Source organism: Sus scrofa, chromosome 5, assembly GCF_054392235.1.
Source record: "Sus scrofa isolate SSC_HxYL_T2T_F1_AM1 chromosome 5, Sscrofa_HxYL_maternal_Yorkshire_Landrace_v2.0, whole genome shotgun sequence".
In the NCBI taxonomy this organism is placed as follows: domain Eukaryota; kingdom Metazoa; phylum Chordata; class Mammalia; order Artiodactyla; family Suidae; genus Sus; species Sus scrofa.
In genome coordinates, this window is record NC_139387.1 from 106,585,667 (window position 1) to 106,601,117 (window position 15,451).

Consider the following 15,451-nt stretch of genomic DNA (forward strand, 5'->3'; position numbering starts at 1 on the left):
AGTAAAAGGAATGTGCAAAAGGAATCTGCATTAAATATACACTTTCTTGGGAGCTCCTGGTGTGGTGCAGAAGAAACGAATCCAACTAGTATCCCTGAGGATGCGGATTCAATCCTTGGCCTCACTCAGTGGGTTGGGGATCCCGTGTTGCCATGAGCTGTAGTGTGGGTTGCAGATGCAGCTCGGATCCCATGTTGCTGTATATATGAATATATATACTTTCTCTATCTAGTTCCTACTGTAGCTCCAGCAAATCTTGCTTAATTTTTGCAACTGATGTGTAGAATTCATAAAAACCAGACCAATTTTATTCTCTGGGAGCCATTATTTAAGGTGGCTACTGTACAGAGAATAAACTCGGAAAATGCCCACACACACTTCACATTTGCAATCATCACTGTTGTTTTAATGATCCCGTAAGAGGGAACAATTCAGTTTCAGCCACTGCCACTGGTGTGGCCTGAAGATACTGGCCTGAGACACTCTGCAGGCATATCGAAGTGCGGTTGCCCTGACAAGGAGAGGAACTGTTCTGCAGCACTTCATAAAGGTTACTTAATGTTTGAAAATATATAAATGTATCATAATAAAGAACAACAAGTGACAAGGGAAAAAAAAGAATAAGCACAGTGTTGGTCTAAATTAAGATAAAGTAAAGAGTTTTGTAATGCTAACAATGCTTTCAACCAGCGTTCTTGCTGTCTATGGCGTTTCATGCCTTTTTTTAAAAAGAGTTACTACAGCAATCATTTGAATTAGCCTTTAAGGGGATTTGTGACCTAAGAGATTAAGAATCACTGTCTTTTACTGTTTCCTCACCTTTTACTTTGCCCAGTGTTAATATTATAACAGACAATCCAACTAAGTATTTTTCTTTTGGCTTCGAGAGATAATTTTAAATATTTAAAACAAATAATCTTCTTCATTGGTAGATAGCTATTAATTCTTAATACAAATTTCATATTTTTAAAATTAACCTAACTTTGAAAAGATAATCCTTTTCTTTCTAGTTTTTAGTATTAAACAGATCCTCTCTTACCTCTAGTGCTTTATGTTACTATTCTGAGTTTTTTAGATAATGCCCATCTAACAATACAATCTAAACAATTTAAGGTACGAAAACATACAGATCAGTCTGTCCCATTTGACAAAATACATGTTAATAAAACTGAATGGTTTTAATAAATTTGCATGATCTAAATTTCAGCCTCTAATGAAGGCAAGATTATCACCTTTTTGCATAATTCCAGAAATATCCTAAGTGACACATACAACCACCTAATCCAAAAGAATGAACCACATAAGGTACTTTCTGATTAAAAATATAAATTTAAAAGAAATTCACACCAGGTGAACAGGGAGATAAAAGGAAGATTGAAAAGAACAAACAGAAGTAGAAATAAATTACCCTGTTAAAGTCTGTGAGATTAAAAATGACCCTCCTGCTCCAAACAGAGAATTATGTTATAATAATTTAATAACAAAACTATACTTCCAAATCGGTCTTTGATAGAATATTTTATAGTATATTAAGCAGTATTAAACGTTTATAAATGGAGCTGTTGCAGACAAAAGATTCACTGTGCTTAAATAATGCTTTCATAATTAACAGATGCAAAAAAGCAGTCAATCACAGATAATAATCTCTGACAAATAACTGTTGACAAAGATGGAGCCATCTGTGGTGGAATTCTGAATAAACTGTAAAAATGCTGTCACTTTTTAAATTAAAAAAATAGTTGTCATGGATTACTTCAATTCTAACTAAAATGACATAAAAATTCTTAGGAAACACATAGAGAAAAATAAAACAATAAATAAGAAACAGCTTGATGTGCAGGGGCAAGGAGAAGAACTGGTAGAACTAGAACTTGATTGTGAGAATTATAAAAATTAACCCAGGAAACAACAGAACAACTGAAATACATACTGCTGGACTTTAAAATTTCAAATATAAACACTGTTGAAAATTTCATCTGAAAAATGAAATCACCTAGTTTTGGATAAATGCAGTGTCATATAGTTGGGAATCCAACATTTTTTTAAATATAAGAAAACCCAGGAGTTCCCGTCGTGGCATAGTGGTTAACGAATCCAACTAGGAACCATGAGGTTGTGGGTTCGGTCCCTGCCCTTGCTCAGTGGGTTAAGGATCTGGTGTTGCCATGAGCTGTGGTGTAGGTTGCAGACATGGCTCGGATCCCGCATTGCTGTGGCTGTGGTGTACAGCTACAGCTCCTATTCAACCCCTAGTCTGGGAACCTCCATATGCCGCTGGTGCAGCCCCTCCACCCCCCAAAAAAACAAAAGACAAAAAAAAAAAAAAGGAAAACCCATAAAGACTGAAAAGCATTTTCCTGGGAAATGTTCAGAATTACAGCACTTTTGTGTATCGCTTAATCTAAAAGGGGTATTATAATTCTCAGACCACATCGAATGGCTAGAATTCTGCAAAAGCAAGAAATATTCCATCTCCCCATTCCGTTGTGTACTACATTTACTTTCTCTTTTATCTCCCTTATTGGAATGTGATTTTTTTGAAGACAGAGATTATGCCTGCTTCACCTCTGTATTCATCCACAACATCTAGCACAGTGTTATTCTAAGAAGATGCTAAGTGATTTTTGTAAAAATAAATCAGGGTACAAAAACAATCAGGCACCCAGAGGTCATGTAAGGTTTGGAGACTACTGACCTATTCTTAAGTCTGTCAATGACCACAGCAAATTCTGAAGAATACTGATCTTACAGAGGTCATGGAAGAGATGCTCAAGGATTACCTACGCCTTCCTCTCAACATCAGAAGGATGAAATTCATTTCAGTCTCTTCTGGTCCTTGTAGAGCAGTGATAATCTCAAAAAAAAAAAGTGAGCTAATTCTAAAATTTTAAGGTGGAAAATGAGTGGCGGGGTTGGGGACAATAAATATCCACCCTTAAGCGTCTTTACTTGGGCAACCTCAAGCACGGTTTATCTAGAACTGAATGCATTACTTCCCCAACCAGCTCCCTCTGCAGATTTTCCTAATTTTGCTAATGATAGCACTCATTATTATTAAGATATTACCAAAATCAATCTCTTAGAATTATCTTTGATTCCTCCATTCCTCTAAACCCTATATTGCTAGCAGTGAATCTGTTAAAGCTATCACCTCCTTTGCATTTTCACTGCCACCAGCTTGCCCCAGGCACATCCTTCCTCCTCAGGCTACCACCAAGGGATCCAGAACCAGTGTCCCATGGACAGATAATTTCCAAAGAACTTAACAGACTGGTCTCCAGATATTGGCTGCAGTGTGTTTTCCTGACTTCATTTTTAGCCGTTTAGCTATGCATACAACACTTTCTTTAATGTCCCTCACTGCCCGTGGTGTACAGGGTCCCACCTTCCCACTCTCGCTCAGTCTGCTCCGTCTACCTGGAGTGCCACATCCTCCTTATCTAACTACATTAAATTCAGCCCATGTTTAATAAGAGCCCACTACACATGGCATTCACTACATACCAGCCCCAGAATTCACAGGAGGAGAGTCAAAGGAAACTGTCGTTATGACACAATATGCCAAGTGTTCTAATAATGGAAGAAATAAAAGAATACACTAATAACTAGTTCTGTTATTTACTTAACTTGACCTGGGCTTTGAAAGATGAGAGATAAATGAATGTCAACTAAGTAGATAATGTGGAGGAGTTCCAGGCAAAGAGAACTTCATTAAAAAACTAGGGAGGGGAAAACGCAGGGCACATTCAAGCCGTAAGGCAGCCGAGGCACTGGGCGAGCGGGTGGAGAGAGAATGGCAACAGCGGTGCTGGTGAAAGCACGTCCTCAGGCTCCCTGCTTTCACCCCTGGTTCAGGATGTATCTTAAAAATCGAGAACAGACATCAAATTTTTCTTCACAATCAAAGGTGATCTGGAGTCGGATCGTGGAGGAAGTTCAATCATTTATTGACTTGGCTGACCCTCTGATGAGGGGTTAGAGGGTTTTTCCCTTCAAGATGCGGGTTAACCCAGGCCTTCCGCACGATCCTGGCTTTAACAGTTGGGAAGAATAAACGCTGGAGATAAAAACTTTAAATCATCCTATTTTGAACACTAGAAGCAACTCTAGATACCTCTTAGGCAGATGACCCATAAATATTTTTGGTCCTCAGTCTCCTTTGAGAATGTGAAGCAAACTCTTAAAATCATTTTTAGGAGGTAAAAGGAAACTGACCGAAGCCCACAAACCGAGAGCCGTCATCTCCAGCGCTTTGGGGGCGTATTTTTCAGTTTGCGAAGAACACCTCCATAAAGGGAACTACGTGCCTACAGAGATATGCAACCAAATTAGGCAAATTCCTGATTTTTTTCAAGAGAAGCTGCGATTACAGATTAGTATGTGTTGGCTAATATATATGTAAATACTTACTGGCAATTCAAACGATGTTCATAAGCCATGTGAGAAGGGCTGGCTGTTTTTCTGCCTCATTTATTGATGCACACCCTAAGCATCTTCTTATGAGGAAACTGAGACACACAAACAAATGTCCTGTGCAAGATACACAGCTAATCAGAGTCAAAGATGAATTAGAACCAGGTCTTCTAACTCTTGGCCGACCCGAGGGTAGCAGAATATGGAGCGAAGGGCTAATGCTAACACTGTTTGAGTGTCTACTCATTTATGTGCTAGGCTTTAACAGACGCCTCACTGACTTAACCCTTTCAGGCAGTAGTTATGATTTCCATTGTTCAAGTGAGGAAACTGAGGCTCCAGAGCTTAACTATCGACGTGAGATTATTATTATTTTTTTTTATTTTCCCACTGTACAGCAAGGGGGTCAGGTTATCCTTACATGTATACATTACAATTACATTTTTCCCCCCACCCTTTGTTCTGTTGCAACATGAGTATCTAGACATAGTTCTCAATGCTATTCAGCAGGATCTCCTTGTAAATCTATTCTAAGTTGTGTCTGATAAGCCCAAGCTCCCGATCCCTCCCACTCCCTCCCCCCCCCATCAGGCAGCCACAAGTCTATTTTCCCAGTCCATGATTTTCTTTTCTGAGGAGATGTTCATTTGGGGTGGATATTAGATTCCAGTTATAAGTGATATCATATGGTATTTGTCTTTGTCTTTCTGGCTCATTTCACTCAGGATGAGATTCTCTAGTTCCATCCATGTTGCTGCAAATGGCATTATGTCGTTCTTTTTTATGGCTGAGTAGTATTCCATTGTGTATATATACCACCTCTTCCGAATCCAATCATCTATCGATGGACATTTGGATTGTTTCCATGTCTTGGCTATTGTGAATAGTGCTGCAATGAACATGCGGGTGCACGTGTCTCTTTTAAGTAGAGTTTTGTCCGGATAGATGCCCAAGAGTGGGATTGTGGGGTCATATGGAAGTTCTATGTATAGATTTCTAAGGTATCTCCAAACTGTTCTCCATAGTGGCTGTACCAGCTTACATTCCCACCAACAGTGCAGGAGGGTTCCCTTTTCTCCACAGCCCCTCCAGCACTTGTTATTTGTGGATTTATTAATGATGGCCATTCTTTGACATGAGACTATTCAGCACGGAAGTATCTGAGCCAGGATTCAAAGCTACACACGACAATCACAAAGCCCACGACTTTACGCGCTGTCTCCTATTTCCTGACGTTAATAGCCAAGGTTCCAGCTGGAGAGAAGACAGCAGATAACATCAGGAGGTGAAGAAATTTATTTTGTACGAAATGAAGACCTACTGACGGCTTATGAGAAAGGAATGACAACACAGGAATGGAGAAGCAACTGAAGTACAGAGTCTGAAAGCAAGAACAACTTTAAGTTACTGCCAAAATTCTGACCTGAGATTTAAAAAGGAGGGAGCTGAACTATTATTATCCATGGAAATGGGAAGCCCTGATGCAAGAGGAATGAAGAAGAGCTGGTAGATGATGACTCTAACATGAAGAAAACGAATATTTATAGGCGACCTTTTAAAACACTAAAGTGTGAGACGAGAAAGCAAAAATACATAGACCCCAGTAGGCATGAAGTCATGTAGGCAAGTTTTTTGTTTTGTTTTTATTTCAGGGAAAGAATTGGACATTATGACAAAACCATGCAGACAGGTTCCCATAACAGCAAATTCACAGCAACATAATTTAAACAAACAACATGAGTGTCTAAACAAACAGAAGACACTCAAATTTATTCTAATTGGCTAAATATAAATACAATTTCAGTATTACAAGGGAAAAACGGCACAGACAAGAGGAATCTCCATGAACTCCGGTTTACTCGACTTCTTAATAATTGAACGATATGGGGTTGAAAAGAAGTTGGGAGGGGGTTAACCGCTAAAAACTACAATATAAATTCAAGTTCTAAACGCCCTCCTCTAGGAGTTCCTGTTGGGGCTCAGAAGAAATGAATCTGACTAGTATCCATGAGGAAGCAGGTCTGACCCCTGGCCCTGATCAGTGGGTTAAGCATCCGGCATTGCCATGAGCTGGGGTGCAGGTCGAAGATGCAGCTCGGATCTGGCGTTGCTGTGGCTGTGGTGTAGGCCGGCAGCTAGAGCTCCGATTGGACCCCTAACCTGGGAACCTCCATATGCTGAGGGTGCGGCCCTAAAAAGACTAAATAAATAATAAATAAATAAATGTCCTCATCTAAAAGGAACAATCAGAACGCACTTTCTACAAATCAAGTAAAAAAATGATGAAAAATTATCCTGGGTTCCCACAGATTTGTTCACCCCTACCTATAATTATAGGTATAGCATAGCAGCAACCCAGGAACTCAGCTGACACTTAATCTTTCTGTATTGTGAAATTACTTTCACACTTGCAGTCTCCTCAAAAGACCCGGAAAAATTTTAAGAGAGGAAACAGAGTTCAGGAAAAGACATGCGGAAAGCAAAAGAATAAAAGTTAAATACAACAGTAAAGCAGACGGCACTGACTGTTTCTCGGCTGTTCTCTTTCTATTTCCGACATGCTTTCTGGCTTCACGTGTTTCAAATTATATATGAGCTCAATTTCAATGCACTATAATCACCGCCATCATCACCACCGGCGAAAAACACTTGGAATGGCCAAGAAATTTAATCTATTGGGATACAATAAGGATAATTTAAGACAAACAGCCATGAAATAATCTATTGCATCTTACTGTGTTGTACAATTAAAATGACAGCAAATTAATTATGCAGATAGATGCTCACCAAAAGGAACCAGTTCTAAACATTTACTCAGCACCCAATCCTGAGAAGGATCTTGGGAGCAACCATAACAGGAAACAGGAGAAGCAGCATATGACCTCAAGAGGCTGCAAGAAGAGAGTCAAGAGCGGCCCTGGAGGCTCAGGCAGAGTCTTAGGGCAGCCCTGGGCTTTGGCAAAGTCAGGGAGGATGGCTTTGCAGGCAAAGAAACAGGATTTCCTGGGAGCCAAAAAGGTTTTCCACAACAGATTCTGAGCAAAGTTATAAGAAATTGACTTTAAAATATGAATTTATTAATTTACACTGAGAAATATATTTATAACAATAACTGATATCATTCATTTGATAGGACACAGCCTCCTAATTTTAGAATTACAGCTAGAACAAATAAAGCCAGATATTCTCAAATAAAGTTTTAATAAAGCTGAGTAGCTGGTTGAGGTGCCTGTTTAGTCTTGTTCTATTTCTGTGTCATAAAATATTTTGGCTAGCCTAACTCAAAACATCTTTTCTGTTTTGCCTTTTGGGAGATTCTTCTAGATTATGAAGGCTAATTAACTCCGGAGGACCAAAAGATGATTCACTTCAGAATGTTACAGACTCATGTATGCAGTCATTACGTCCTAAGGACACAGCCTGGGTCCCTTGAAGCGAGTGTAACAAAATCTTCATCTCTGAGACTCAATATAGGAGACTTGTTTGGTTATCAGCAAGATATTTAGAAGCTTTTACTACTTTTTTTTTTCCCCCTGCAGATGGTTAATTTCACCTAAATATGTAATAAACTTTTAGAAATTATTATTTGAAATGATGCCTGCCTTGATTTTTTCTCAGGGTATCTTGTAATAGCCAATGCACTGAATTTTCACATAGGGAAAGAATAGTTACTGGTTTCTGTCTCATCGAATTAAGTTAAATAACCCATTAGTTAGATTAAGTCATACAGAAACAACATCGATAAACCTGACACAGACAGAGATCACACCAGAAATAAGAGATGTCTAGTTCAGCACCACATTTCAATGGGCACCTTAAATGACACTCTTTAGCCATCTATGGTTCCCTTTGCTCTTTAAGAACAAGTTACTCATCTAGATGCCAGAAACTGTTCAACATGCTAAAAACACACAATGAAAAAGGTACACACTGTGCTTTTGCTTTTATAGTTTATGATCTAGTTGAACACAGAGACAAGCCAGTGGACAGTGACAACAGTATGACAGGTGATAATAGGGAGAGAAAGCAGGTTGTTACAGCAGCACACACGTTCCCAGAAGTCCTAGACAATTTATTTCTTCAGAGGGAAGACCTGATTAATATCATCGCCACAACCACTCTCATCCTGTAACAGCCACAATTTACACATCGCCCCTTCTAAAGGAGGAGCCATGTCACATCACCTTTCAGCTTTACTACAACTTTGGAAGACAGGTCAGATGCTTTTGAAAAAGGAAAACAGCAGCAGCGGCAATCAGCTGTGATGGACAGCCAGCAGCTCCCAGCTTTGAAGCTGGCGGCACGGGCACAGAGACCACACTCTCCTCCAGGAAACATGACAGCTCGTACAGTCCGCCAGTATCCAACGAAGTCTATGGCCATGTCAAGTTCGTAATCATGGAGCTCCCGTGGTGGCTCAGTGGTTAACAAATCCGTCTAGGAACCATGAGGTTGCGGGTTCGATCCCTGGCCTCGCTCAGTGGGTTAAGGATCTGGCGTTGCCATGAGCTGGGGTGTAGGTCACAGATGCAGCTTGGATCCCGCGTCGCTGTGGCTGTGGTGGAGGCCGGCGGCTTCAGCTCCGATTCGACCCCTAGCCTGGGAACCTCCAAGAAATGGCAAAAAGACAAAAAAAAGAAAAGAAAAGAAAGTTCATAATCATGACTGAGCACAGATAAAAACAAGAACACTGTACAAGACAGCAGCTTCCAAGGAAGCAGCCCCGTGGAGTTGCTCAAGCGGTGAGAACTGAGGCCCAGTGCCCACAGGTAGGACCAACTAGGCACCTAAGTGAGGGAGACGTGGTTCTCCGACCTCAATCGAGCCTTCAGCGATGGCAGCCCCAGCCAGCACCCCGCCTGCGAAACCAGGAGACCCCAAGCCAGACCCCTCAATTAATCTGCTCTGAATTCCTAACCCACAGAAACTGTTATATTCTGTTATTCAGCAACAATGTGTAACATAAAGTGTGATATTAATACAACTGTGTATCAATGAGTGTGTACCTTCCCAGTTAAAAGAAGTATGAGATTGTATAACTATCCATGAATACTGTTTCCCTTTAATTCTTAGACTATTTTCTTCTCTTTCTTTGAATATATTTATAACAGAGACTTAAATCCAACATCGGAGCCCAATTAGAATCAGCTACTAACTCATTTCCCCCCTCCCCCTGTCTTTTAATTCTCTGAACACAGCTACATAAATGCAGCATCAGGGCTCCCTTGGAATCAGCTTCTCCAGCATGAGTCACATTTTCCTGTTTCTTTGTGCATTTAGTAGTCTTCAGGTGAAAAGCAGAACTGTGGATAATTTATTGTAGTGGATTTATTTTGTTTTTCTAAGGATTCTGTTGTTGTTCTACCAGGAAGTTAACTTGCTTGGACTCAAACTGTGAATCTGTCTCCTCTTCAGCACACAGCAGCTGGTGTCTGCTCGGTGGGTGATTCTCTAGCTTGCCCCTGATGGGGTCCCAGAGCAGAGCGCAGTGGATCAGGCAGATGAAGGTCTGGGTAGATTTAACGGTCACCCTCTCTGGGATTAGCTTTGTTTCCAAGGCTCCCCAGCCTAAAACTCCAGCTGCTCTGCCAGCCCTGAATTCTGCCCTTTGATACAGGAATTCAGTCAGGCTTCTGATTTTTCCCACCCAAGCTGGCACATTTTGGGGAGCACAGCATGTCAAAGGTGCAGCAAGTGTGCCTAACTCACCAGGAGGGCTTTCGAGGCTTCACCCTCCCCTAGTTTTGCCAGAGTTTTTGCTGGATTCTCTGGGTCTTGCATGTGCGTGTGCGTGTGCGTGTGCGTGTGGGTGGGTTTATCTTCCTTAAATTTCCACTTGCTCTCATCTCTGACTGCTGTCATGGACATCTGGAGCTGGGAAGAATGCTGTTGGCCAACGCCTATGCGAGGGGGTCTGGAGCACCCCCAGGAAGAATATCCGTAACTTCGGGCTCTTACCGGATCAGTAGCAGTCCTTCAATAGCTAACTCTTCTCATGCTTCTGCCTACCCTTGGCCATCTTCCGGAACCTTCCAAAAGTTGTTGCTAATCATCTGGCCAGTGCTTGTCACTGACATCTGCCGGAGGAACTGCCTGGTCTCTTGGAGCTGCGATTCCCTGAAGTCTCCTCTGGACTGTTCTAAGAGCCTTCTGCGTTGTCTTCCTGCTGCCACCTTCAGCTCCTCCACCCTCCGCTTTTTCACTCCGAAATATACCAATCACACCCCCTTACAAAGTCCGTGAAGAGCATCCGCTTCACTCAGGGCAAAGCCAAGTCCTCAGGATGACCTAGAAGTCCCACAGGAAGCTGTCCCAGGCCAGCTCTCAAGCCTCACTCGGATCGGACTCACCTGGACCCTCTGCGGGGCTCCCAACACACCCAGCTTGGTCCCGGTTGGTGCCTGCTGTCCACTCAGCCTGACACACTCTTCCCTCAAATCATTTTTCATTTTCCATGCCCAGAACGTGTGTGTGTGTGTGTGTGTGTGTGTGTGTGTGTGTGTGGTGTATGTGTGTCTGTACAGGTTTCCATGTGCCTATCTGCACTAAAACACAGGCTCCAGGGACTTTATTGTGTTCAGTATCGTAACTACAGGGTCCAGAGCAGGGCCTGAGAGGTAGAAGGCACTCCATAAACATTAGTCGAACGAGTGCGTGGGTTGAGTCTGTCTGCAAAGCCCACGGCATTAGTCTGCTTGAGAGGCCATCACACTGACTGGATGGCTTAAACAACAGAAATTTATTTATCACAGTTCTGGAAGCTGGAAACCCAAGTTCAAAGTGCTGGCAGAACTGGTTCCTGCTGAAGCCTCTTTCCTTGGCTTGCAGGCGGCTGCCTTCCCACTCTGTGCTCACGGTTTTTGTCAGTGGCCCCCTTCTGGTGTCTCTTCCCCTTCCTGCTGGATAAGGCGTTCACCCTTACGGCCCCATTTAACCTCAATCACCTTCTTAAAAACTCTTCAAATACAGTCATTGAGGGTTAGGCTTCAAATGATAAATTGGGGGGGGGGGACACAATTCATTCCACAACACCCAAAATTTATGCCCTTAAAATAGTTATTTTCAACATCTTTCCTTTTTATTTCATAGAATTATGATTTTTCTCTTTAGTTCTTTTTAGATGAACAGAGGAAAAGAATCTTTCAGGACTCTGACCAGCCCTGAAATCACCTGGCAAGAGAAATTTACTGAAATGGCCACACTGAGGATTTTCAGAAATAACGTGGTCTCATAAAACACCCCATGACTATGCCAACCATCTGCTGGGGGACTTTAACACACTGTGCGTTAACTCAGGGTAGCTCTGGGGACAGTTTACTCTGGGGACAGTTTACTGTGACTCCTCAGACACAGCCCGCAGAAAAGCATACTTCTTGGGAGACCAAACGGAGCTCCCTCTCCCCACTGCTCCTTGAGCGCACGATGCCTGCTCCCACCCCAGGGCCTCTGTGCTCCCTGTTCCCACTATCTGGAGTGCGCTCCCTCCGGAGAGCTTTATGACCCAAGTCTCTTGTTATTTAATTGTTTTTTGGTCCAAAATTATCTCCATCAAGTTTTTTGTTGGAGCAACCCATGCACAACTGCAAGTATGTCTCCCTATTTGTCCTTATCCACACCTCCCTCTGCTACTCGGTTCTTCCCCACGCCGCTTTTTAAAAACTACCTATCCCTTCCATCCAGAATGCAAGCAAGATGAAGGTAGGGGTTTTTATTTACTTTATTTACTATTTCCCTAGCTCCGAGGAAAGTGCTGGCACACAGCAGACAGTAAGTGAATATTTGCTGAGGAAATGAATGAATGAATGAATTTCCCCAAGGTTACAGAGCTGGTAGAATTGGAATTTGTACCTTATCGAACTAAACGGGCTAAAAAATAACTGCTAAAAATTACTGTACAGAGCAGCTAGCAATTCTTTCATAAGATAAACCTGGTCGAAGAGCAAAAAATGCTCTTCTCTGACACAAACAACAGACCTCAGACAGTGATGGAAAAATGCCCATCTTTACTTAAACAAAAGTTAATATTCCTTACAAGTATAAATTATAAAAATTTATTCCGTTTGATATTAGAGGGAGCTGACCATTTCTACAATTGAATATTTTGCATAAGAAAAATTAGCAGGGGAGTTCCTGTCGTGGCACAGTGGTTAACGAATCCAACTAGGAACCATGAGGTTGTGGGTTCGATCCCTGGCCTTGCTCAGTGGGTTAAGGATCTGGCGTTGTCGTGAACTGTGGTGTAGGTTGCAGATGCGGCTCGGATCCTGCATTGCTGTGTCTCTGGTGTAGGCCGGTGGCTACAACTCCGATTAGACCTCTAGCCTGGGAACCTCCACATGCCGTGAGTGAGGCCCAATAAATGGCAAAAAAGATAAAAAAAAAAAAAAAAGAAAAAAGAAAAGAAAAATTATCAGGTTAAGACATTTTAAGGTGAATAATTTGCCCTAGATTCCATTACTGTTGAATAGACACAAAGTATGTTATAAGCGTTTCCCCAAAAGATGTATTTCATTTCTAGCCATGAGAACATATAAGCGGCATTCATTCATTTTTTCGTCATAAACCTATCAACTACCTACTCTGACCAAACACTGTTCCCGGCACTAAAGATAGAGCAGGGAAAAGAACAATTCTTATATTCTTGAAAGGGGAACAAAAGCAAACCGAAAATGAGGAATGTATTCAGATCGTGAAAATATTAGTTTGGGTAATAACTGTAGTTCATTCTTTGTAATTCATTCTTAAATAACTCAGAAGAATCTTTGTCACAGTGGTAAAGACCTTAGACTCTGTGGAGTCAGATGACCCAGGTTTGCATCTTCATTACAAGCTGTGCCCCTGGAGAATTACCTCCTCCACTGGTGATTTCACAAATGGGGAAATGGAAACCCATTTTGCAAGGCGAATGTAAAGATTAAAAGAGAAAAAATGGAAACAACACACTGCAGGGAAAATAATAGATACCAATTAGCCGTATAATTATTATTACCATCAGGATAATGAAACAATCTAATTCTTCCACTGTATGGAAGATTAGGCTAAACCCATAGGAAAATCTTGGGCTTCATCTTTAATTACCTTTTCTTTTTTTGGAAGCCAAGATGAGTCATTCAATAATTCATTCAACAGATATTCATAGACCATTTAATCATGCCTACTAGGTATTTCATGAGGTGCTGAGAATAGGTCACTACAGGCATGACCTCTGCTCTTTTGGAGTTTCAGTTACTACATCATCATAGATACTAGGTTTTATGAGAGTAAACTGAAAAAGTGCCTAACTTTTTAACAATAAAGTGACATTCAAGAAACCAGTATTTACCAAGACCTATTATAAGACGCCCCTCCAGAAGTGCTCTGCATTCACAGAATGCTCAGTGAATAAAGTTCACCAGCAAGGGAAAAGTTGGGGCCGCCTGCAAGCAAAATAGGTGAAATCCCGGGGGTGTGTTGAGGTCCTCTCATCATGCTACTTTCAAAATAGAAAGTAAAATAAAATGTAAGTTTCTTAAGAACGAGAAATTCCAAAACCTACAAACATTCATGGTAAATAGTAGTAGATATTTTATAAACAGTTTTCAAATGAGATAATAAGGTCTAGGTCTGCACCACCATTCTGGCCCACGATCCTCTCAGCTCTTTCCTGTATTTACTGAAAGAACCAGCCTCTCAGATATGCCGCACTAGTCTGTTCTTCAAACTACTACCAGAGTGATCTTCTCAAGTGTAAGTTAAATTAAGCCACTACATATATACATACATGTATATATATTTTGCTTTTGCTTTTTAGGGCTGCACGTGCGGCACAGGGAGGTTCCCAGGCCAGGTGTGAAATCGGAGCCACAGCTGCCGGCCTACATCACAGCCTCAGCAACGCCCGATCCGAGCCAGGTCTGCGACCCACCCACAGCTCGGGGGAACACCGGATCCTTGACCCACTGAGCTAAGTCACTACATTGGCTGGGCTGCTCAAAACGTTTCTCACCACCCTTCAAACTCAGCGTTCTTCCCAAGCCCGGAGAGGCCTGCGCGACCCGGGCCCGGCCTGCATCCCGGACCGCGCCTCCCGGGGGACCCCTGGCTCCGGCCGCGCGGGCTTCGGCGGCTCAGCCACCAGCTCTCTCCGGGGCCTGACGGCCCCTGCTGCTGCTCAGGGCAGGTGGAGGCTTCGTCCTCGGTTCACGACTAGCGACGTCACACACCTGCTCTCACAACGGACCGGTTTTATTTCTTCTCGGCCGCGATCACTGTTCGAAGTGACCCCCATCACTGCATGTTGACCTTCCGCTCCGTTTTCACACGGAATTGATAAGCATGATGCAATGCTTATCAATTCTCTGCTCCCCTTGCTTCCCTCGGGTCAAGAAGCTATTGCTGAGTTACTTAATGAAGACAGGTCCTTGCCCTCCTCTTTCTTTTTGAACTGGGGAAACGCACGAGCCTCCAAGAACGAGAGAGAGATGCTGGAGGCGCCTCTGCTCCCCCGACGCCGCCGCCGCGAAGCGGAGACGTCCCGCGCCGCCCCGCCCCGCCGCGCACCCGCTTCCGCTCGGCTTCCGCTAGGGGGCACGCTTCCCCGGGCGGCGGGGGAGGACCTTCTCTCTGCCTCCCTGCCCGCCCCGCCACCGCTCACCTGATCCTCCCTGGGCTTCCGCCAGGGGGCGCGCCGCCGAGGGCTGGGCCTCCGCCTCCGCCGCCGACCTCCTCAGCACCGCCAGCACGGTCTCCGGAGGCAGGTCGACCAGCTGCTCCCACACCGACTCCGTGTAGAAGTCCACCGTATGTGCATTGGAAATGGGCAGCGCTTCCCTCAGGAACCGCAGCAGCCCGTGCAACTTGGCACGCAGCGTGGGCAGGTCGGGGGTTACCGGGAGTGGGCAAGAAGCCGCCATGACGCACAGCCTCCCGGGCTATAGGTGGCGCAAACGTGGCCGCCAAGCGAGGGCTCGGGGGAAAGTAGCACAGGCCAGACAAGCAGAACTCCGATCTGGACTCTGCGTGGGCGATCGATTGCTTTTGCCTGGTGACGTGTTTTGAC

At 43.3% G+C, this 15,451-nt stretch overlaps 1 protein-coding gene across 17 annotated transcripts in view; it reads right to left on the reverse strand.

Annotated features, from left to right (window-relative positions):
* METTL25 (methyltransferase like 25) overlaps positions 1-15,331 on the reverse strand; it is a 132,461-nt gene extending 117,130 nt beyond the window's left edge. For 12 of the 17 annotated variants that reach the window (XR_014804579.1, XR_014804576.1, XR_002344285.2 and 9 more), the window contains exon 1: positions 15,047-15,331. Coding sequence is in view for 3 of the 17 variants with exons in the window: in XM_084957687.1 (XP_084813813.1) it covers positions 15,047-15,305 (259 nt within the window). In the remaining 14 variants the exon portion in view is untranslated. Of the gene's footprint in view, positions 1-14,615; positions 14,918-15,046 lie in introns of those variants that run through there. The other 5 variants (XR_014804581.1, XR_014804583.1, XR_014804582.1 and 2 more) reach the window with 1 other exon arrangement.
* Positions 15,332-15,451: the final 120 nt, after the last annotated feature.